The 23,662-nt window shown below is 47.1% G+C and overlaps 2 protein-coding genes and 1 pseudogene across 2 annotated transcripts; all 3 read right to left on the bottom strand.

The window, feature by feature from the left end:
- Positions 1-441: 441 nt before the first annotated feature.
- Positions 442-1,625, bottom strand: LOC136468715 (uncharacterized mitochondrial protein AtMg00810-like). Its single transcript, XM_066467183.1, has 2 exons — positions 746-1,625; positions 442-458 (listed from the first exon to the last, which is right to left on the bottom strand). Exons 1-2 carry the CDS (start codon positions 1,623-1,625, stop codon positions 442-444), a joined length of 897 nt encoding a protein of 298 aa, XP_066323280.1.
- Positions 1,626-4,487: 2,862 nt separating this feature from the next.
- Positions 4,488-5,297, bottom strand: LOC136468714 (uncharacterized). The gene has a single exon (XM_066467182.1). It carries the CDS (start codon positions 5,295-5,297, stop codon positions 4,488-4,490), a length of 810 nt encoding a protein of 269 aa, XP_066323279.1.
- A 2,931-nt stretch (positions 5,298-8,228) lies between these two features.
- LOC136476005 (ABC transporter G family member 39-like) lies at positions 8,229-14,832 on the bottom strand (annotated as a pseudogene).
- Positions 14,833-23,662: the final 8,830 nt, after the last annotated feature.

Genomic DNA, 23,662 nt, shown 5'->3' with positions numbered 1-23,662 from the left:
ATATACAGGTTTCTTGTGTTATTGCTCTGCCTTATACTTTCATGAACTTACAGACCTGTAGCCTGTAGGTGCTTCTGCGTCTGCAAGACTAGGCATGCAGAATCACAGGACTTCATTTTTTTTTTAGAATTCTAACCACAGAACTTCATCATTCAGTAGATGCATATTTTGGTTCTTTGGTGTGTTGTGGTATGTTGCTTTTGCTTATGAAGTTATATGGTGCACTCTCTCGCTGTCTTCTTGCTTCATCAATATTCACGCACTTTTTTTTTTGCTTAAAAACAATTTTACAAATCATCTTGTTAAAAAAACAAAACAAATTTATTTTTACGTCCTCCGAGGGAGAAAAGGGGAAAGATGAAAAAACTTGCCTTATGAGATAGTTTTGCCTCTTGAAACTTAGCTAAAACCGTCTACTTCCTGAAGTACTCCCGATATCGATCAGAAGTCATAACTATCTGAATCATGCAAGGCAGAAAGCAACTGAAGTAAGATTGCAATGGGGAAAAAAGAACAAAGATGCAACGCACAACCGATTTCACAGGAAAGGAAGAGGAAGCGTGCCTCACGAGTCACGTGACAACACCAGCTCTGACTATTTATTCAGCTTGTTTGATCTTTACGGGAGCAGAAGATACATCTTGAAAGAGTAGGATTAGGGAATACTCAATGCATTACTGTGAATGATCAGCGTTTATATATATAGGCATTGTGGGAGGCCAGGTAGACCCACATGCCATATTACATTCCAACACTCCCCCGTAGTCTGAACTGGGAGCACCGCGAACATTAAGACTGGACCTAAACTCCGTGAACACGGACGTCGGCAAACCTTTGGTGAAGATGTCGGCGTACTGGGACGAAGTGGGAACGTGCAGGACGCGGACTTCACCGAGGGCGACTCGTTCTCTCACGAAGTGCAGGTCGATCTCAATATGCTTGGTTCGCTGATGCTGAACCGGATTGGTGGAGAGGTAAACGGCACTGACATTATCGTAGTAGACCACTGTAGCACGACGGAGTGGGCAGCGAAGCTCTATCAGAAGTTGGCGCAACCAGCAGGCTTCGGCGACTCCATTCGCGACTGCTCGATATTCCGCCTCTACACTGGACCGAGACACTGTAGGCTGATGCTTGGATGACCAGGAGATGAGATTGTCCTCGAGAAACACTACATAACCCGAGATGGATTTGCGTGTGTCAGGATAGCCCATCCAATCTGCATCGGTGTAGACAGTGAGATCAGCTGGAGAGGTCCGGTGGAGGTGTAGACCGAGATCCAATGTACCTTGAAGGTACCGGAGAATGCGCTTCAGAGCGCTCAAATGAGGTTCCCGGGGGTCATGCATGTACAGGCAGACCTGCTGAACAGCATACGCAATGTATGGTCTGGTGAAGGTGAGGTACTGAAGAGCCCCGGCAAGACTGCGATACTGACTTGGATCAGCGACTGAAACACCATCAGCAGAAAGCTTGGAGTGAGTGTCCACAGGAGTGCTGCTCGGCTTGAAGTGACTCATACCGGCGCGGTCCAGAATGTCCAGCATGTACTGTCTCTGAGAGAGAAATAAACTGTCACCTCTGCACTGAACACTGACACCCAGAAAATGGTGAAGAGGCCCCATGTCTGTCATGGAGAATTCCTGGCAAAGTGCTACGATAATCCGATGGAGGAGGTGAGAACAATGTCATCAACATAGAGTAAAAGAAAAGCCATGTCAGCACCTTTGCAGTAGATGAATAGCGACGTGTTGGACTTGGCCTCAACAAACCCGAGTGAGGTAATGTGAGAGGCGAAGCGACTGTGCCAAGCGTGAGGAGCTTGCTTCAACCCATAGAGTGACTTGTTCAGGCGACAGACATAATTGGGCTTGAAAGAGTCGACAAACCCAGTCGGCTGAACGCAGTAGACTATTTCAGTCAAAGTGCCATGAAGAAATGCATTCTTCACATCAAGCTGGTGAATCGGCCAGGAGTGAGACAGTGCCAAAGTGAGTACCATCTAGATGGTTGCTGGCTTGACAACTGAACTGAAAGTCTCATCATAATCAATGCCCGGACGCTGTGTGAAACCGCGAAGCACCCACCGGGCTTTGTAGCGGTCAAGAGAGCCAGCAGACTTGAACTTGTGATGAAAAACCCACTTGCCGGTGACAAGGTTGACGCCAGGAGGGCGAGGCACCAAGGTCCAGGTGTCGTTTGCCTGCAAGGCGTCGAACTCGGCCTGCATAGCAAGATGCCAGGACGGATCCAAAAGAGCGGCACGGATGGACGAAGGTACTGGAGTGGTAGCCGCAACTGTCGTGTGGAGATTAAGGCGATCCACGGGTTGTCGAAAACCGTCCTTGCCATGGGTGCGCAGCTGTGTGCATTAGTGACAGGAACGATCGCCTCCGGAGTCGTGGTGGTGGTGCGGCCGGTGGTCCATCCAGCGCCGTTGGCAACAACCTGGGACGCTGAGTCCATAGGGGCAGCAGCACCAGCCGGACCGATGGGAGGGGCACCACCTGAGGGGGCCACGGTAGCACCTGACATCGTGTCAGGCACCGCACCGCTGGTGGGAGAGGCACCGGTTGAGGGGGCTCTAGGGGTCCTAGGTGCGGCATCCATGCCGCCAGGGAGATGAGTACCTGCTGGCATAGCTCTTGGCCACATAGGCGAAGAGGAATCATCAGCATCATCCAAAAACGCAAGTGTGTTTGGGTCCTGGGGTGGTGGTGGACATCTCGGAGAACGGAAACAAAGTCTCGTCGAATACAACATGATGGGAGACAATGATCCGATTGGAATGAAGATCGAGACATCGATATCCTTTGTGATCGGATGAGTACTCGAGGAAAACATACGAGGAGCGAGGTGATAATTTATGTGGAGCTGTGGACGAGAGGTTGGGATAGCAGGCACAGCCGAAAACTCGAAGGTGAGTGTAGGAAGGCTATGTGCCGTAAAGAGCGAAGAAAGGGGTACGGCCGTCTAGGGTTTTGGTGGGGTGACGATTGAGAAGGTAGGTGGCAGTGTGGAGTGAGTTAGCCCAATAAACCGGAGGAAGGCTAGCCTAAAACAGAAGGGACCACACGATGTTGTTCACAGTGCGAAGGGTGCGCTTTGGCACGTCCGTTCTGCCGAGAGGTGTATGGGCACGACATCCGAAAGATGACTCCATGAGTGAGGAAGAACGTGCGAGCCGAGGAGTGGTCAAACTCGCAGCCGTTGTCGCACTGAACTGCCTTGATGGTGGAGTCGAACTACGTGCGCACATATGAGAAAAAGTTAGAAAGGACACTGAAAGTATCGGACTTGAGGCATAATGGGAACGTCCAGGTGTAATGAGCGCAGTCATCAAGAATGACTAAATAATATTTATAGCCCGGCACACTAACAACTAGAGAAGTCCAAAGATCACAATGTATTAAATCGAAAGGATGTGCAGCGCAAGAGTGTGACACACTAAAAGGTAGGCGCACATGGTGACCTAGCTGACAGGCATGACAAACATGATCAATATGGTGCTTATTACATGAAATAGCATTGGAACTAATAAGCTTGGAAAGAGCCGCATGTCCGAGATGACCAAGGCGACGATGCTAGAGTGAGGTAGATGACGCGGTGGCAGCGAGGGTAGTGGGAGTGCTAGATGGTGCTGGGAAGAATGGGTAGAGGTCACCCGTGCTATTGCACCTGGCGATCACACTCTGTGTCTGAAGGTCCTTCACAGAGAGGCCAAACGGGTCAAACTCAATGGAACAATTATTATCAGTGGTGAAATGATGTACGGAAATCAAATTCTTAATAATGTTTGGCGACACTAAAACATCAGAAAGAACAAGAGGACGTCGTGTGGTGGAGAATGAGTGTGACCCAATAGATGTAACGGGAAGCGAAGCTCCGTTACCAACAATGATAGATGAAGGACTAGATGACGAAGGATGGTGAAAGGTAGAAAAAATACCAGCGTTGTTGACCATATGGGCACTGATGCCGGAGTCAATGTACCACTCGGCCGATGAAGGGGGCGTCAGCGTCATGGTGTTGAAGTTGCTGACGAGGGCGGACGGGTCCCAGGACGCGCCCTGCATGGGCGTCCACTACTGCTGCTGCTGTGGCGGCGAGGGTCCTCCGTAGCCGAACCCTGGAGGAGGTCCAAGGGTGTACGGCTACTGCACGTACGGCTGGTGTATGTACTGCTGTTGCGGCTGAGGAACAGCAGTGAAGGCAGCCGGCGGAGGTCGAAATGGCGTCCCCGGACCGCCCGGCGAACACGGCCAAAGCTACACGGTGCCCGTCCATGGGTTGTAGAACGGTGCCGGGGAGTGAGAGCCGCCTCCTGTGTTGGAGACCTGCTGATGATGGTTGCGGCCACGGCCACCGCGGCGACGGTCAGTGCGCTGTGAGCCGCCCTGGCCAGCGTGCCCGCCCTGGCCGCCTTGTCCCTGGCTGCCCTGGCTAGGGCCGGCGTAGCCGCCCTGGCCGTGGCCAGCATGGCCGCCCTAGCCCCGACCTGCGTAGGAGCGCCCAGCAGGAGGGCGCGGAGCAGTGACGAGCGTGGTTGTCGTAGAGGATGCCGGCGGGTCCGATGCCCCGGCGGCTTCGCTTGCAGCAACGTCGTCGATGTCGATCTCCTCGAGCAGGAGGAGCGTGCGAGCCTCCTCGAAGGTGGGGAAGGGTTGCCGCATCTTGAGGTTGGAGACCATGGGTCGGAACTTGCCATTGAGCCCGCGAAGGAGAGTGAGGACCAAGGTCCGATCCCCGATCGGATCGCCGAAGTCGCTGAGGGTTGCCGCCATCGTTTCAAGACGACGGCAGAAGTCGGTGATGGAGGCCGACCCCTGTTTTGCCATGCGGAACTCTGCCGAGAGCAGTAGGGCGCGCGATTTGCGCTGGCCGAGGAACTCGTTCTCGAGGTAGATCCACGCGCCGCGCGCGTTCGGCTTGCGGTTCATCGTCGACTGCTGGAGATCGGCGTGGATGGTGCAGTAGATCCAAGTAAGCACGGTGCAGTTCATCTGCACCCACGCCGGTCGATCGGCGTTGATGACATCGGAGAGGACGTGGTCCGTTAGGGCATACTTGCCCAGGACAATGAGGAACATGGACCGCCACCGGTTATAGTTGTCGGTGGCGCGATCCAAGACCAGGGGCACGAGGACCTTGATGTTGAGGACGGCGATGGCCGCGATGTGGACGGCGGCATACTTGGCCTCGTACGCGTCGAGGGCCGCAACGCGATCGGCCTCCCCCTTGCGGGCGCGCTCCTCGCGCTCCTCGCGAGCCTGGCGTTCGGCGTCGGTTTCGGCCATCAGATCGGTGGGGTCGATGGGAGCGGCGGTCACGGTTGAGATCGAGCTCGGCCACGCGATGACGAGGCAACGCGATCACGCGCTCGAGCCTGGCGTGCGGATCGGGCACGTGGCCAGCGATTGGGCATGGGAAGCCGGCAAGGAAGACTCTGCAGCGGCGTGGAGAGGCGCGTCGCGCAGGCGCTGAGGGCCGCGCATCCGCGCGCGAGGGGTAGGAGAGGAGGGCTGGTGAGTGGTGGATACTCTGCGACGGCGGCGAGCGGCCGGTGAACCGGCGGCGGCGCGAGTTAGGGTTTGCGGAAGCGAGAAACGAACAGTCTCATGATACCATGAAAGAGTAGGATTAGGGAATACTCAATGCATTACTGTGAATGATCAGCGTTTACATATATAGGCATTGTGGGAGGCCAGGTAGGCCCACACACCATATTACATTCCAACACATCCATCACAAATTCAGAGTAAGCATGGACAAAAAGCGTTTAAGGTAGCCTCTGAAAAAATGACATGACATGAACATCTACATTTTAACAAGAGAAATATTAACTCAGAACATCTTTTCTAACGTGATTTCAGAACAAGCAAACTAGATCAAATCTAAGCGTCTTGTAGAATCTCGGGCGAAATTTTGATCGAGCACTAACTAGTATGAACCTGGAATGCCAACGTCATCTTGGGCAAAATTTGATCGGGGATCACGCATGTCATCATGTGCCAAAGCCATATTCTGAAATGAGTTAAATGGATCTTCATTAACTTGAGAGTAGGTTTCATCCATCAATTATGAAAGTAGATGTTTAAGATCATAAACTTTATATGCCATATCACTTAGGTACACATCCCTCTACGTAGCCTTCTCATGTTGACGTGGCTTGCTGACTTGTTTGTCTGAAGCAGCTTTTGGCAATATATTTCGTTAAACAGGTTGTGGACGAGCGCCATTGCCTCGGTGCCGAACATCAGACGCACACCCGGATCACCGCGTCTACGAGCAGGGCGCTAGCCATGACGACGCCGGGCGAGGCCAGCGCGGCAGCGCGCTCGGGACCCGCGCGGCATGCTAGGTGCGCCATGAGCTGACGGAGCGCGCACAGCATGAGCGCCATGAAGACGGCCCTCGACGCGAGGATTAGATCGAGAGCACGGCGCCGACAAACACGCGGAGCTAGAGGAAGACCGTGCGTTGAGGAGCCGGCGACGAGACAGAAAGCTCCAGCAGCGGCACGAGGGCCGACGCGGCTGGCGCCACCGCAGGCATAACCCCTATCGACGCCGTGGAGCTCGAGGACGCGGTCGAACACCTGCGTCGCCACGCTGTCCATTGAGTCCGACAAGACGCGTCCGCGTTGTGTCCGCCCGCATGGCTTCGCCGTGGTGGAGTACACCAGTTAGGCCTACACCAAGAGCATCCCAGGCCACTACGTCATCTAATGGGAGCTCCTGGCCAAGGGCACCGCGCCGCGGTGGACAAGGAGACGCTGAACAGGTGCTGCCTCGAGACGGAGAAGGCCCACAACCTTGACGAAATGCATTACCAATAGCTGTTTTAAATGAACCAGCAAGCTATATCAGCGTGATAAACCCACGTGAAGGAATATAAACTTAAGGATACAATGTATAAAGTTTATAGATAAAAAATACACTTAAGGGATACGACGTATAAAGTTTATAGATCAAAAAATATATTTTTATAGTTGATGAACATAAATAAAACCTCTCATAAGTTAATAAGTTAATAGACGTTTGTGCACTTAAGCTCCTCTGAAATCTCTCGTCAGGAGACGGGAGATGGGCTAGTTTGGCTCCCGCCCGGCGGCTCGGCCCGGCACCGGGCACTCAGTAAAGCCAAAGCCCAAAGCCCAGCGGGGCAGCGGGCAACACCACAAACCCCCCACACCAGGCCCAAATCGCAGCGAACTCTGCAGCGGTGGCGGACCATTCCGGCGGCCGGAGTAATGAGGCTCCAGACCAGAGGCGGACACAGCGATGGGGCGGAGGGCTTAAGCCCCCTACTCATTTCGCAGCCGTGGAACTCCCATGTGGAATTCCTATAAATTTTTAGGTAAAATTATAAGTGAGACTGACATCTAACAGCGTCAGCGTTGTTATTGAGCGCTCTTAAATATTTTGTCGGTCCGCCGCTGCTCCAGACCGTTGTTGCCTCTTCGGCGGCTTGTTCCGCACCCAGCCTGCGGTGGCGGACTGGCGATTCCGTCTTCGTTCTGCTTGGCATATGGCATATGGCATGGGCTGCGGCGGATGGCGCGAGCAATGGAGCTACGGCGGATGGCGCGAGCAATGGGAGCTACGGCTGCAGCCAGCAGGTGATATGATAATCTCGCGATTTATCCTTCCATTGAGCAGTTTTTGCGCCGCAAAATGCGATCCATTATACTACACTTTAGATACAGACCAAGCCTGCCGAATGCCGATGGGGGAAAGAGGTTGATTTGGGATTTAGGAAGGGTTTGCGAGTAGGTAGTGGCGACCCCCACCTGCCGCCTGTTCCTCGGCTCTTTCGCTGGTCGGTGCACCATTCTGGGTTCTGCATAGGAATTTCGACAAGTCATTTGATGATCTTGTTCAGGATACCAATTGGGTTCGGATTTCGCGCAATTTAGGATCCCTAGCCACTTAGTGGCAGAATTGCTGTCCGTCAGCAGTGCAGTGAGAGGATGCTGCTTCTGAATGTTCATTTTATCTGTGTTCCTAATATTTATGGACTTCCTTAAGTATCTGTCATTCTGTCTGAACCGAAATGCTCTTCTTCGTTACATAGGCTGATAGGCACTAAGGCACCACCGTCTTTTTTTTCTCATGTTATTCTGCCATGGACTTAATTTCTGGAGGCAAGTCTCAATTGGACAAAAGGTATAAATTTAATGGATAATCTTACATTGAATTATTGAACTCAGCTGTGCACAGTCTACATACAATTTACACAGAGGCCCCTTTCTGTTCAATACAGGCCAAACTGGTTGGAAAACAAAAAATGATGTTAACTTACGATAAAGAAACAAAGACTACATATATACTCTCTCATCATTTTACATTGCTGCAGTGCCTATATACTGAAAGTGAGCTGAAGCAACACCAAATCCTTTTTTAGATGGCGCCCTCCCTTATCTTCTCTGGAAGTTGAAGACTTTGATGGAGAAGGCAAAGACGAAAGCAAAGAGAACAGTGAATCCAACAACAGCAGTAGCTACATAACCCAAGTTGTCATGCTGGAATCCAAAGAATCTGTTGACGAAATCTTTCACTATTTCATCATCTTCCAGCCTGACGTCTGTGATGTCTCCAAATTGTGAGGCGACAAGTCCATATAGTGTCCAAGCCACTGGGCAAGCCCACGAGTACCATCTCCACCATATTGGTATCCTCTGCAAGCCAACCATGTATGCTTCAGCATCAACAGTACAGAGAAAATTGAGGTCTAGCATAGTACAAGAGTTACTCTTGGAAACCTACCGGGCGGGGGATAAGGAAGCCGGCAAAGATGTTCCATATTGCGTAGAACGCAGTTGAGACTATAGCGGCAATGTCGCTGTTTGGTGTCATGGCGACTGCCATCATCCCATAGAACGTGAAGTACATGAAGGTGAAGAACATGAAGAACATATACCAAAAGAACTTCTCAGCTGTCCATTCAAAGCCAATCAGGCTGTAGACAATGAGACCATACACGACTGTCTGAAGGAAGATGTGTGGGATCTCAATAAGAACCTGTTCAAAGGTAGTAGAACTCAGCTCTAGGTTTAAGGAAGAAAAGAACAATTATTTCCTATTATCCAAATGTTCAGTTACAACTAAATTACCTGTGCAAAAGCATAGGGTAGAGCAGAGTACATTCCAGCTGCCTTTTCTCGGTAGAAAACTGTTCGCTCAACATCCACAATTGGCTGCACAGTTTGGCCATTCTGAATTCCAATGAAAAGAACTGCTGCATACATGGATCCCAAAGCATACAATAGGTCCTGCCTAGTGCCACTGAAAGAAAAGAGAAAGTACAAGTAAGTTTCTTTGGCACAATATGCCAACATATATCAGGTCTCAACTGGTGCTGTAAGCAAAGTTACTTACATTTTCTTTCCTAAGTTTAAGAAGATGGTTCCGAAGATGAGAGCAATAACTGTTGTGAAGAAGATTCTAGTTGCGGTATATGATGGATTTCTCCAGTAAGACATGTGCTGCTTCCACAGGCAAGCCATGCATTGTGTAAGGAAGGACTGTGAATATTGGGTTGGGAAGTACAAGTCCCTGGACCCTGATGGTGGTATGCTTAATTCACTAATCAAAGCTTTGTTCCTCCTGCAATGATGCACCCCAATCAGCGACATGAAACACAGCACAAATAAAGCATAAACACCATTCTGAGTTAATCTGATTGAACATACCGGTACAGGTCAGAGTTTCTGTATACTTCGGCAAAGTTGATTCCAAGGATATCTTCCTGAGCTAAGGTGGTCACTTCCAACATCCATGTTGCAGGGTTGTAACCATCCTTGATTTTCTTTACTCCTTCTATTCCCTGCATTTGAAGCACGAAGCAGGGTTACATGGATGTCATAAGTTGGAAGTGAATGTGTTTGCTCAATAGGTGACTGCTGAAGCTCACCTCAAAGTAGTCAATCAGATGGCACGAGTTGCGTCCCAAAGGTCCGACATATATTTCTTCTCCTCCCCGTTTCATCAGAAATAGCTGCAGAGTTCAAGAAGACATGTGAGTGTTACGTCCAGAGTTAAAAAAAATACCATTGGAAGAACCTTGTTTTATGGTTTTTGCCACTTACCTCATCGAAAGCTTCAAAGATATCAATGCTTGGCTGGTGGATTGTGCAGACAACCGTCCTTCCAGTATCCACCGTGTTTCGGACTGTCCTCATCACGATTGCAGCTGCCCTCGCATCTAGTCCTGAAGTTGGTTCGTCCATGAATATGATGGATGGATTGGCCACGAGCTCAACAGCAATGGTGAGTCTCTTCCTCTGTTCTGTGGATAAACCATTTACTCCTGGCAGTCCTACCAATGCTCCCCTCAGTGGTGTCAATTCCACGAGTTCCATGACTTGTTCCACAAACATCTGCACCCATGAAGTGATCTGATTAGCCAAGCACTATTATCGGCTGCTATGAAAAATATTACTGTGTTGCTTAAGAGCTAGAAGAATGAAGTCAACTTTGACCTACCTTTCTTGCTTCTGAATCCACTTCATGGGGCAACCGGAGCCATGCAGAGTACAGGAGGGATTCATAAACAGTGACATGTGGAGAATGGATATCATTTTGCTCACAGTAGCCAGCAATCCGAGCAAAGGTCTCTTGTTTCTTTGGGTATCCAGAGATTGAAATATCTCCTTCAATGTAACCACCAGTTTTCCTTCCCGCCAACACATCCATCAGGGTAGTCTTACCCGCTCCACTGACTCCCATCAGTGCTGTAAGGACTCCTGGTCTGAAGGCTCCACTTACACCCTTCAGCAGCAGTAGACGGTCTTCAGTAATACCTTTGTCTTTCATTTCCTGTCAAAGAGTCATGCAATTATTAATTACTATTTAGTATTATCAGTTTGTATTTTGTTGATAAGAAGATCTTCTAATTTATGCTTACCTGAGGCATGTCCACCGAGTATTTGATATTGTCAAAGGTGATGGACAATGGCGTAAATGGAAGTGCCATTCCTCTCTTCCTGGTTTCAGCTCCAGCAATTTCTCCTCTTCCTGCATTTTTATGGACTTGTTACAATGATGCGACAATGACATGTATTATCTGATGTATGTTGCATGGAGATCTGCTTATGACTGACCATCTGAAGGCGAATTCTGGGAAGCTGTTCCAAGAGGCAGCAACTCAACATTTTCACCAGTACGGTTTACGTGCTTCTCCCTCAGCTCCTCTTCAGAAACAACAGCCTGACCTTGTCCAAGTGCTGTGTTTACAAGAATTATGTTAGTCCCAAACATAAGATGTTTTCAAGTGTGTGGACTGATCCTTTTGAGAAGAGAGGGTACTTACGGCCAAGCCAGTCAAGGAACAGAACGAAGAGTACGTTGAAGAGCATGATATAACCAAGCAATGCACCAACACCAATCCAATACCAGTTTGGATCGACAAAGATGCCGCGGGCCTTTAGGATTTGAACACCGAGCGTGTCGTTGCTATGTGTGCTATCGACAACCTGCACAAAGATTGACATTGTTTGTTAACTCAGCTGTCTCTCTGAACTTTAGAGTGATCATAGCTTAGATTGGTTCAGAAGTCACTACATTACCTTCTGCCAGCTATGGCCAAGGAACTCATTCACCGCTATGGCATTCTGGGCATACATCAGAGGGGAGGACCAATAGCCCCAGATCCAATATTTCTTGATGTTATCTGCAGAAGAAAAGTCAATTACATGCTCCTGGAACTATTAAAGCAATGGGTGAATGAAGACTTGTCTTACCTCTTGCTATCAAGAAGCCACCAAGAATCAGAAGGACAAGCTGCGCGAATGACCCAAATGTGTCTGCGACAACCATTTCTCTTCCTAGTGCAGCAAGAAGCCGGAAAAGACCAGATGCCATCTGGCTGATTAGTACGAGCAGCAGGTAATGGCGAAAGAACCTTTCGATGTTTGGATCAAAGCCAATGACATAGTAAGTCATGCCAATCCACACAGCGCATTCCAAGAATGATATTGGTATCTTTAGCAACCATGTAGGCAATGCATATGCCCATGATGGATAGAAGAGGAGGATCCCTCTGCTTATAGAATATCGGCAGCTTTGCAATACTCATGGCGAGCTCAGCAAAACCATTGAACAAATGTGTGACTAGTCCAAGGAACATAGCGCCCAGAAATATCACTCCATCTTCGACACTACGTCGATGCATTGTCGTGCGCAGGAAGACCGTCATTGCAATGGTTCCGAGAATTATGAGCTGGTGCAAAAATGGAACATTCATCAGAATTTACTGTCTGAATTTGGAAGTTGAGAAGATTTCAGGAAGCAAGATGAATACCTGGACTACTTTGAAGATATAAACAAATGAGTTCCTCTTCATCAGCAGCCACTCCCTAGAAAAGCATGCTCTTAGAAGCTCCATCTTGCTGATACCATACTTTGACGTTGTGAGAGCTGCAGGATGGTTCCTGGTGCGATCGAAGGGCTCCTTGAGCTCTGATCCCAGCTTACGCCCAACGTGGAATGCTTTGAACGCCTCTGAAAAGTCATTAACTGAGATGTATCTGTATGGCTCGTCTCTTCTACACCAGTACTGGTGCTGATCCTTCCTTGATGTAACCTGTGATCACAGAGAGCAATGTCAAATTGGGTTCCAAGTCTGAACGTGCAGTAAATAGGATTCTGCAGGGTCACTCACTTCTTGCAAGAAGTCTGCAACACCTTTTCTCTCAGGACATTTGAAGCCTATGGCCTCAAAGAATTCAAGGACATTCTCCCGAGGACCCTGGTATACGATTTGGCCCTCAGAGAGGAGAACAATGTCATCGAAGAGCTCGTATGTTTCAGGCGCAGGCTGAAGCAATGCGATAAGTGCAGTTCCACCAAGGATGTGGACCGACTGCCTTAGAGAGTTGACGATCTGATATGTTGTGGAGCTGTCCAGACCGGTGGAGATTTCATCCATGAATAGCGCCTTAGCTGGACCAACAAGCATCTCGCCTGTGAAAATTCAACAAGACATGAAGTCACATTTTTCGATCAGGGTCGAAAGGCTTGATACACAAATCTTAATTTAACTGCAGATTGCACATACCGGTTGTGACACGCTTCTTTTGTCCTCCTGAGATACCTCTGATCATAGAGTCTCCAACCATTGTATCTGCACAGACCTCCAGACCTAGAATCTGCAAAAGAATTACAGGTAGTGTTAGGGGGCATATCCATTTCTCCTATTTCTTTTTGTTCAGTATATTTTTACCCACCTTGAGGATGTAATCTGTGACCACACTTTCCTGACCTTCCACGGAAATAGCCTGTTTGCACAGAAGCACACAATAACTTAGTAACCTTTGTTACTTCCAATGTAAATACAGGGTTTTGATTTGAATTCAATGAAATATACCTTCATGTAAACATCGATATCAGGATCTGGCTGAATGTTGGCTTCTTTCTCCCTTCTTGAAAGTTCAGTAAGCATGTCTGTGTAATTGAAAACACCATCAGATTCAGTTTACCAAAGGTGAATAATTATCTTTGTTCCTTTTCAATGTCAATGTTACATACCATAACGTGTTCCAACTCCTTGACATCTTGCAGAGAAGGCAAGTGTTTCCCGGACCGTCATTTCACCGACGTGAATATCGTGCTGCCCGATGTATGCCGATGTCCTTTGAGGGACAAATTCATCCATGTCATGACCATTGTAGGTTACTCTTCCTGACACCTGAAAATTTCCATTGCAAGTTCATCCATTTTAGTACAATTTACAGCTATCTTTCTCCCAAATACATACTTTTTTTTTGGACTAGGATTTTGAAGTTGACAATCAATCTCTTTCAAGAAAAAGAGGTTGACAGTCAAGAAAGTATTGCAAGGTGTGGTGGTACCTTCAGAGTTGAGTCAAGTTTCCCTGCCAAAGCCAGAAGTAGACTTGTTTTCCCAGATCCAGGAGGGCCAAGCAGCAAAGACATTCTGAACAAAGTGCCAATAGTAAGTACAACTACAGAAAAAAAAACCCTGAAATCTTGCACTTTGGAATTCTTTGGTTTCTTCTTACCTTCCGGGTCTTATGATTCCACTGATATCGTGAAGGATAGAGATAGGTCTCTTCCCGCTTGAAACGATGTGCATAGCACTTAGTGCATCCTGTGATAGGAGCGGCTCACAAGAGTTAGTAGTTGAAGGAACTTGACAAGCCTTTTCTTTTTCCCCATGTCTAGGAAGTATGAAGGTGCCGCTGCACATGAGATGCATACAATGATTTTGTTGGAGAAGAAGTTGGTCATCGTCGGGACACCCCGGTTGCCGACGTAGGCCTCGGCGTCGATGTTCAAGTGCTCAAACCGCACTTCTATTGTTGGATTATCGATCCCAACTCTGCAAAACCCAAAAGAAAAAGAACAACACCACATGAGTAACACGATATGCTTCTCTGTGAAGTGCTGCAGATCATTTCCAAATTCCAAAGTCCATCTGAAATCTGATTTTTTTCCAGGACATTTGAAGCAAGCAAGAGTAGTGGATGAGTGCTCACCGCTCCATGCGGTCGCGGAGCTTGAGCAGGAAGCGCTCGTTGTCCTCCTCGGCGGTGCGCACGAGGCGCTCGATGAGGTTCTTGCGCTCCTGCATGCCGAGCCCCTGGATGTCCACCTCCTCGATGCCGCCGGCGCCGGCGCCCGTGAGGATGCCCTTGCGCATGCGGTCGTAGGTGGGCAGCTTCTCGATGGCCGCCCATCGCAGCGCCTCCTCGTCGTCCTCCTCCCGCACGGACCGGCCGAACGCGTCGCTCCGCCCGGACCCCCGCCACGACGACGCCGTCCGCCTCATGCTCCCGCTGGCTGATGCTCCCCATCCGCACTAAATCCATCCTCGCTCGCCCTCACAGGTCACAGCTCGACTGTCAAAGCCCCTCCGTTCTTTGTCTTTCCCGGCCACTTCTCCCTGCTTGAGCTTGACTCTGTTTTTTTTTGTCTTTCTGCTGTAGCTGCAGGCTCGTAGCTTGCTGATCTCCGAGAAGAAAACGAGGAAGAGGAAGGGAGAGAAAGAGAGGTGTGAGTGTCTGAGGAATGAGGAGGTGGCGATTGAGGTATAAATACCTGCGCGTGCTAATGCTCGTCGGGGAAGGTGATTAGTGCGTGCGAACTGCTCATAGGTGGCGGGCGCGTCGTTGACTTTTGATTCGCGGGAAATTCGGCCGTTGTACTAGTTCTTTTGCTTTCCTACTGCGAGTCCAGCGTAAATAGTTTGACCGTTTGAATGGGCTCCGTTCTGCGCCGCTTGACCGGACCCGAGCTGTTTTGCCATCTGAGACTGGAGTCATCCAATATTCTCATGGTATTGGATATTGGTTCTCTCTGGCCTCCACGTAGACGTAGTCCGTTCCTCACAATGGTTAACGGTATGTTCTGACTCAAGGCACAGAAGATGCTTACACTGAAAGGTTGTTTCTCTTAACCCATCAGTGCAGTCAGTGAAAACTGGTGTGTAACTGCAGTCTCTCTTATAGTCTAGGACAATGCTAGCCAGTTCATGATTCTCAAATATGGAGTTTGGAGCACTCTGGTTGGAAAATCAGTGCAAAAGAAAGGATGGTGAAAATACAGTGAATAAACATTAACCTTTCTGTCAATGGAAAAGGTAAACGCCAGGCAACATGATTATGTAAACTAGTGAAATGCCTAGTAGCACAAGTAAAAAGAAGAGCTCAATTATAACAAAACTCCTAGGGCTAAATCAGGAGGGAAGGCGAGCTTTCAGTGACTATCCTCATTTTTACATCCTGGAAACCCGAGATTAGATGAAGGATTTGCATACGAAACTATAAACAGGAATTCCAGTGTCAAGCTTCAGATCAAGGACACAAACAGAAATAAAAGCATGTGATTGTGTACTAAACGACCTATTGAACACGTTAATTGTCTGAAAATAGCATTCCATGACCTCTTGTGCCAAAAAGAACATGTCATTGTGTTGGAAATCTTCTTGTCTAGCTCAAACATTTCTTTTTGGATACTTTGGAAGGATTTTGGCTGAGCACTTAACAAACTTAGGAATGCCAACCTCATCGTGTTCGTCAGCGGATTTGTCCGAATTTGATCTGCCAAGGCCATATTCTAAAGGGAAAGCTTTGTTTTGTCTTTGTCCAGAAGTTCAATTATAAAAAAAACATATAATGTCAAATTTGAAATGACTAAAATGCCCCTATCATAGGTATCTCATCCCTCCAGACGCATGTCATGCATCCCGCACCCGGTGTCTTTTGGGCGTCCTCCCAAACGGAAATACTATGGGTAGGGCATCCGAGACGTGTGTTGGTGGGCCTCAACACCTGCCTGAACGGCCTAACACTGCCATCCGCACCGACACACCCATCTCGCGTTGCTCAAGATAAAAAAATCTCTGTCACTTTTCTCTTGAATCACCTGCTTCGTCCCACATCCATTCTCGAACCACTCTCGAATCGCCATTGTGCCCGCACCACCGTGGCGTGCTCCACCGCGACCGCGCTACCGGCGGCGGAAACGCGGCGGCGTGCTGCACCATGCCCGAGCACCATCGCCTACCTTTCTATCTCCCCACCGCCACTCACCACTCGCCGCCGAGTTCTTTGAGCCAACGTAGTGTGGTCCGCGGTGACTGCTCAGGCGCAGCGTTCTTCACCGCGCCAAGCCGCTTGTCTGCCGCCATCCTCCCTCTCCACAACATCTGAGCGCCGCTTGTTGGCTACCGCAGTTCGCCACCAGGTAGGTCGTGGTCGCCAATGATGCTGTGTTTCAAGTGTTTTCAGGTGTTTTAGAAGTATGTTTTCAAGTGCTTCATCTGGATATTGCCTATGTTGCAATAGCTATATACGCATGTTGCAAGTATATGTTTCAAGTGTTTCGGTTGTTTCAGACGTATGTTTCAAGTATTTTATCTGGATGTTGCAGAAGTATATCTAGACGTTGCATAACATGCCTGTTGCAAGCGTATGCTTCAAGTGTTTCAGGTGTTTGATACGTATGTTGCAAGTGTTTTATCTATATATATTGCAAAAAGTAGATCTGGATGTTGCATGCATTTGCAAAAAGTGTTGTCGAGGTATTTTGCAACTATTTCAGACGTATATTGCAAGTATTTCAACTGTTTCGGACGTATGTTACAAGTGTTTCATCTGAATGTTGCAAAAGTATATCAGTGTTGCACATGTTGCAATAAGTCCACCTGTCGCAGCCGCCTGCTACAGTTGAGCGCCGTCGAGCGGGAGTAGAATGTCCCCGCTGCATGCACGTGAAAAACGTACAAGACACTAGCGGTCTTCGTGTGTTGTAGGTCGGATGGATGGCGCGCGTGGTCCGTATGATGCAGGCCCCTCATGGGCGCACTAGGGTGCAGGTGCGAGAAACGGGGTGCTGGAAAGCAGCCGAAACACTGGACAGGCAGGCACCGGCGGGGCACCGGCCAATGGCACGGCGCGCAGGCACGGGCTGCGCCGCGGAGGACGCACGCTGGGCGGGCGCACGTGGGGCTAGTAATGGCTGCCGGCTGGAGGTTCTTGCAGGGGCTCCCTGTCCAGTGCAGCCGTAGCTGATTCCTGCGCCGCCGACCGGCGTTGATTGCCAAGTAATATATATATATATATATATATATATATATATATATATATATATATATATATGGAGAGACTATTCGGTAGCCGGCTATAAAATAAGTTATTCTGTAGCCACCTCTATTTACTATAATTTTATATACTAATTTACTATAATGTCAATACATATTTACGATAGTTGGGTTACTATAACCCATAACGTTATATTAAACCACTTAGTAAAGAGTTACTATAATCTCTTAAATTAACATAGTAATTATCATAACTCAAAGTGGCTACAGAATAAGTTATTCTGTAGCCAGCTACAGGATAGTAGTTCTATATATATATATATATATATATATATATATATATATATATATATATATATATATATATATATGCATTCTTCTTCTTCTGTCAGCAACGCGAGGGCAGGAGTATATTACTGTAGTTTTGCTTGCAAAGAAAATAAGCTTTATTTTTGAATGGGCTCCGCTGTGCGCGGCTTGACCGGGCCCGAGCTGTTCGCTGGTCTGAGGTCTCTCGTGTCCTACTGGACAACCGGCTCACTTGGCGTTCGTTCGTTGCTTACTTCACCGGCAGGGACGAACAGTTGTCTTGCAACAAAAAAAGAAAGAAAAACGTCGCCTTTCCCAATTGCCGTCACGTCCAGGATAAGTGGGTAGAGTAGCCAACGTTAACCACCCGTGTTAATTAATAGTTACCCTTCGTCGCGGGTCAAGTAAGTCCAAGCGAGCATAGACCTGCGTCAGGAGGGGTTCCGAGTGAGAAGCGGTCAAGATGGGCCTGCGCCGTTGGCCGTTGACGCCGACGCCGCCCATAGAAAACAATTTTGGCAGGCTCCAGTCGGCAGTTACAAGTCAGAGATGGCCTGCTCTACTCTGTTCCAAGAGACTTTTGGAGTCTCGTCTCCTCGCCTCTCCCTGAGCAGTTGGGTATGATAGAACTTAACACCGACTAGCAGTAGATCTCGCAGGTATAAATTTAAATTTATGATATAGTAAATTCTAGAACATGAACTAAAACTGAGAGAGATAGAAAGATATGATGAGAGTGTGGAGGCGTTATCGACCATCGGCAGGCTTGGCGGAGGAACTAGCCATGGTGTCGATGTAGGGCAACAGTGGAGTCCGGTGGCAGAAGCGATGGCGCTTCCCGTCGCTCACAGCGCCTCCTCTAGATCGGCTTAGGGTTTGTAGGTGGGGATTGTGGTGGCGGCAGTGAACCTCGTACCTATTGCCCCGGCCCTCACCTCCTTTTTATGGCGCTGCGCGACAGGGACCCACCAACCATTGATTCGGTTGGACGCCCCTGATCAGGGCGCGGGATCCAGGCCCGTCGGAGGAGATCAACCTAACATTCTCCCCCTTGATCTCAACTTATAACTTAAACTTAACTTGCTTTATCTTGTTCTCATTCCATCACAGATCAGTGCATAGAGCGTGCCTCATCATCACGGTCAGTTGCCATTAGATTAACAACTACAATGCATCTCTCTATTTTAAAACATATTCTCATCTAGGCCATTATTGTCCAAGAATCATAGACTTTTTTCTTAAACCCGTGTTGGCTAAGTGTTCTCTAAACACATTGGGTGGTAAGCCTTTTGTGAGCGGATCCGCGAGCATCTTTTCTGTACTTATATGCTCAAGACTAATTATATGATCCCGGACTTTGTCTTTCACAACATAATACTTTATGTCAATGTGTTTGGCAGCACCACTTGATTTATTATTGTGAGCATAACATACTGCTGGATTATTATCGCAGTATAACTTGAGTGGCTTATGTATGTCGTCTACCACTTTCAACCCAGGCATAAACTTCTTCAGCCAATTCACCTGCCCTATGGCCTCATAACACGCTATAAACTCGGCATACATCGTAGATGATACAGTGACGGTTTGCTTGGAGCTTTACCACGATATAGCTCCTCCTGCGAGAGTAAATATGTATTCTGACGTGGACTTTCTATCATCTCCCGCATAATCTGAATCTGAATACCCCTCTGTGTAGGGAATCAGATCTTCTATACGTTAGCATGAGACCTTTTGTGCCTTACAAGTAACGCAAAACTTTCTTTACCAGTCTCCAGTGTTCTATTCAAGGATTACTCTGATATCTGCCAAGTAACCTAGTAACAAACGCTATGTCAGGGCGTGTACACACTTGAGCATACTGTAAACTTCTGACAGCTAAAATATATGGAATCGCTTTCATTTGATCGATCTCATATTGGTTCCTGAGACATTGGAATTTTCCAAATCTATCGCCCTTGACTATGGGAGCAGGCGAAGGCTTATAATTTTGCATACTGTATTTCTTTAGAATCTTTTCTAAGTATGTCTTTTATGATAATCCTAAAACCCTCTTTCTTCTATCTCGGTGAATCTCTATTCCTAGAATGAACGAAACTTCACCGAGATCCTTCATATCAAAGTTCGAGGACAATAACTTCTTCGTTTCTAGTAGTAGATTAACATCACTACTAGCGAGTAAGATGTTATCTACATACAAGATTAGAAAAATATATTTTCCATTCTTGAACTTTGCATAAACGCAATTGTCCTCTATATTTTTTTAAAACTCAAACTTTCTTACTATACTATCAAACTTTAAATATCACTGTCTTGATGCTTGTTTTAATCTGTAAATGGATTTCTTCAGGCGGCATCTCATACGTTCTTTTCCTTCCACAACAAAACCTTTTGGTTATGCCATGTAAATATTTTCCTCTAAATCCCCATTTAGGAACGATGTCTTTATATTCATCTGATGTAATTCTAAATCGTAATATGCTACAAGCGCCATTATAATTCTAAAAGAATCCTTACATGAGACTGGAGAAAATGTCTCATTGTAATTTATGCCTTCTCTTTGCGTGAAGCCTTTCGCCATAAGTCGCTCTTTAAATCTTTCTACATTCCCTTTGGAGTCATATTCAGTTTTGTAGACCCATTTACAGCCTACTGTCTTGGCTCCTTTAGAAATTGTTTCTAAGTCCCAAACACCGTTGGTATTCATTGATCTCATTTCATCTTTGAAAGGTCCTAATGGCTAGAGGGGGGTGAATAGCCTAATAAAAATTCTTCAACAACAACACTTAACAAAAGGTTAGACAATTATGAGACGAAGCAAGTGTTGCGCTAGCCTACTTAAAATGCAAGCCACCTATCACAATTCTAGTTTAGATAGTGTCGATTCACACAAGAGGTATGACACTGCCCTATGTTAGTGTGCTCTCAAAGACTAACTAAAGAGCCACACCAACCAAGCAAGCAAGCTCTCACAACTAGCTACACTAAAGAGCTTGTCAACTAGTTTGCGGTAAAGTAAAGAGAGTGATTAAGATAGTTATACCACCGTGTAGATGAAGAACCAATCAATCACAAAGATGAATAACAATGAAGACCAATCACCTCGGAATCAATGATGAACACAATGATTTTTACCGAGGTTCACTTGCTTGCCGTCAAGCTAGTCCTCGTTGTGGCGATTCACTCACTTGGAGGTTTACGCGCTAATTGGCTTCACACGCCAAACCCTCAATAGGGTGCCGCACAACCAACACAAGATGAGGATCACACAAGCCACGAGCAATTCACTAGAGTACCTTTTGGTTCTCCGCCGGGGAAAGGTCAAGAACCCCTCACAATCACCACGATCGGAGTCGGAGACAATCACCACCTCCGCTCGACGATCCTCGCTGCTCCAAGCCGTCTAGGTGGCGGCAACCACCAAGAGTAACAAGCAAAATCCGCAGCGAAACACGAACACCAAGTGCCTCTAGATGCAATCACTCAAGCAATGCACTTGGATCACTCCCAATCTCACTATGATGATGAATCAATAATGTAGATGAGTAGGAGGACTTTGGCTTAGCTCACAAGGTTGCTATGTCAATGAAAATGGCCAAAGATGTGAGCTACAACCGGCCATGGGGCTTAAATAGAAGCCCCCACGAAATAGAGCCGTTGTACCCCTTCACTGGGTACACTGCGCTCTGACCGGACGCTCCGGTCTTACTGACCGGACCCTGGACTCAGCGTCCGGTCCACAGATGAATGCCACGCGTCACCAGCTTCAAACGTTGTTCGTCAGATTCCAACGGCTACTAAGTTGACCGGACGCTCCGGCAAAACTGACCAGACGCTGGAGCCTCAGTGTCCGGTCGAGTACAGTAAGGGTTGAAACCTGGTTTTCCTCGACCGGACACGTCCGGTTCACCTCGACCAGACATAGCCCAGCGTCCGGTGGTAAACCCTAGCCTCTGTACCGCCAGTCAACGCGACCGGACGCAGGCGTCAACATCCAGTGCTTTTGGATCCAGCGTCCGGTCACTTGACCGACGCTGGCATCTCCTCTATTTTCACTTCTAACTTCTCCACCCTTGCTCCAATATGCCAACCACCAAGTGTATCACCTTGTGCACATGTGTTAGCATATTTTCACAAATATTATCAAGGGTGTTAGCACTCCACTAGATCCTAAATGCATATGCAATGAGTTAGAGCATCTAGTGGCATTTTGATAACCGTATTCCGATACGAGTTTCACCCCTCTTAATAGTACGGCTATCAAACCTAAATGTGATCACACTCTCTAAGTGTCTTGATCACCAAAACAAAATAGCTCCTATGGTTTATACCTTTTCCTTGAGCTTTTTGTTTTTCTCTTTCTTCTTTTCAAGTTTAAGCCCTTGATCATCGCCATGCCATCACCATTGTCATGCTATGATCTTCATTAGCTTCTCTTCTTGAAGTGTGCTACATATCTCATGATCACTTGATAAACTAGATTAGCACTTAGGGTTTCATCAATTCACCAAAACCAAACTAGAGCTTTCAATCTCCCCCTTTTTGGTAATTGATGACAACCCTTATACAAAGATATGAATTTAAATTCAATTGAATCCATGTTGCTTGCCCAAGCATATTTACCATTTGTAAAAGGATATGGACAAGTTTCATGAACCCTAAGTGGTAGCAATTGCTCCCCCTATATATGTGCTAAGAGTTTGGATTATAGCTTGCACATATGCTTAGATAGGAAATGTAGGAGTCAATGTCTACTAAATGATGCTAAGGTATAAAAGATGGACCTTTGAAGCGTGATACCAATCGGAGTGCACCAATATATCATCCTTAGCACCATGGTTAGTTCTATATCACTTGGAAACATACTTTGAAAAGATATCACTTGTAAAGACTTACTTGAAAAGAAAGTTATCTAGTGATTTCATTTCACCATTCAATCTTACAACTAACATTCATCACACAAGCATGGATGTATAACTTTAATACTTATGCCATGCAAGCAAACATATGAAATGCACATTCAAATGCACCATACAAGTTCATGAGCTTGCTCCCTCTACTTGTGTGCTCAAAATTTTAGTTGATCCCTTTCCTTTGTTATATCTCTCCCCCTATGTCATATATCTAGATATCTTTATGTTTGTTTCTTTCTCTCTTATCTTTGTTTCTCTCTCCCCCTTATCCCCTTTATCTTTGTTTCTCTCCCCCTTTGTCATCAATGACCACAAAGGTTCTAAATTTAGATGGAATTACTTATAGGGTCGAGATTATCAATGTCAATCAATGGGGTGATGATCATTTTCCCAAATTTGGTTCAATTCTAGATTATTTCCCAAAGATATTTAACTCGGTTTGATCCAAGGACAAGCTTCTTCACACCTCCAAATAAGGGTTATTTTGTACCATGTTGAGTTAAACACTTATAGTTCATTTTCTAGATTAAACACTAGGTTTATAAGCCCATAAACATGTCATATGCCATCACTAGATCAAGTCAAACATAGAAGCAATAGTGATACCATATAGACATTTAAAATCATTTGATTTTCATGAATGAGCCTAATAAGATAGAACCACTTGCAAGGTCCTAATAAGATTGAAAATTTGACTAAATACACTAAACATGTCCTTAGCAAGGATGTATGTCATGCCAATCAACTTTTACCTTAGATTGCTCGAAGGAGAGGCATGTCATATGAGTGGGGTGCATCAACACATATTTGAGAAATCCAAATGTTCAACTCATTCCTTAGCTTGCAAAACCTTTTCTCATCCAATGGCTTGGTGAA

The sequence above is a fragment of the Miscanthus floridulus genome, chromosome 8 (assembly GCF_019320115.1).
Source record: "Miscanthus floridulus cultivar M001 chromosome 8, ASM1932011v1, whole genome shotgun sequence".
NCBI classification, from domain to species: domain Eukaryota; kingdom Viridiplantae; phylum Streptophyta; class Magnoliopsida; order Poales; family Poaceae; genus Miscanthus; species Miscanthus floridulus.
This window is presented reverse-complemented; position numbering and strand designations above follow the sequence as displayed.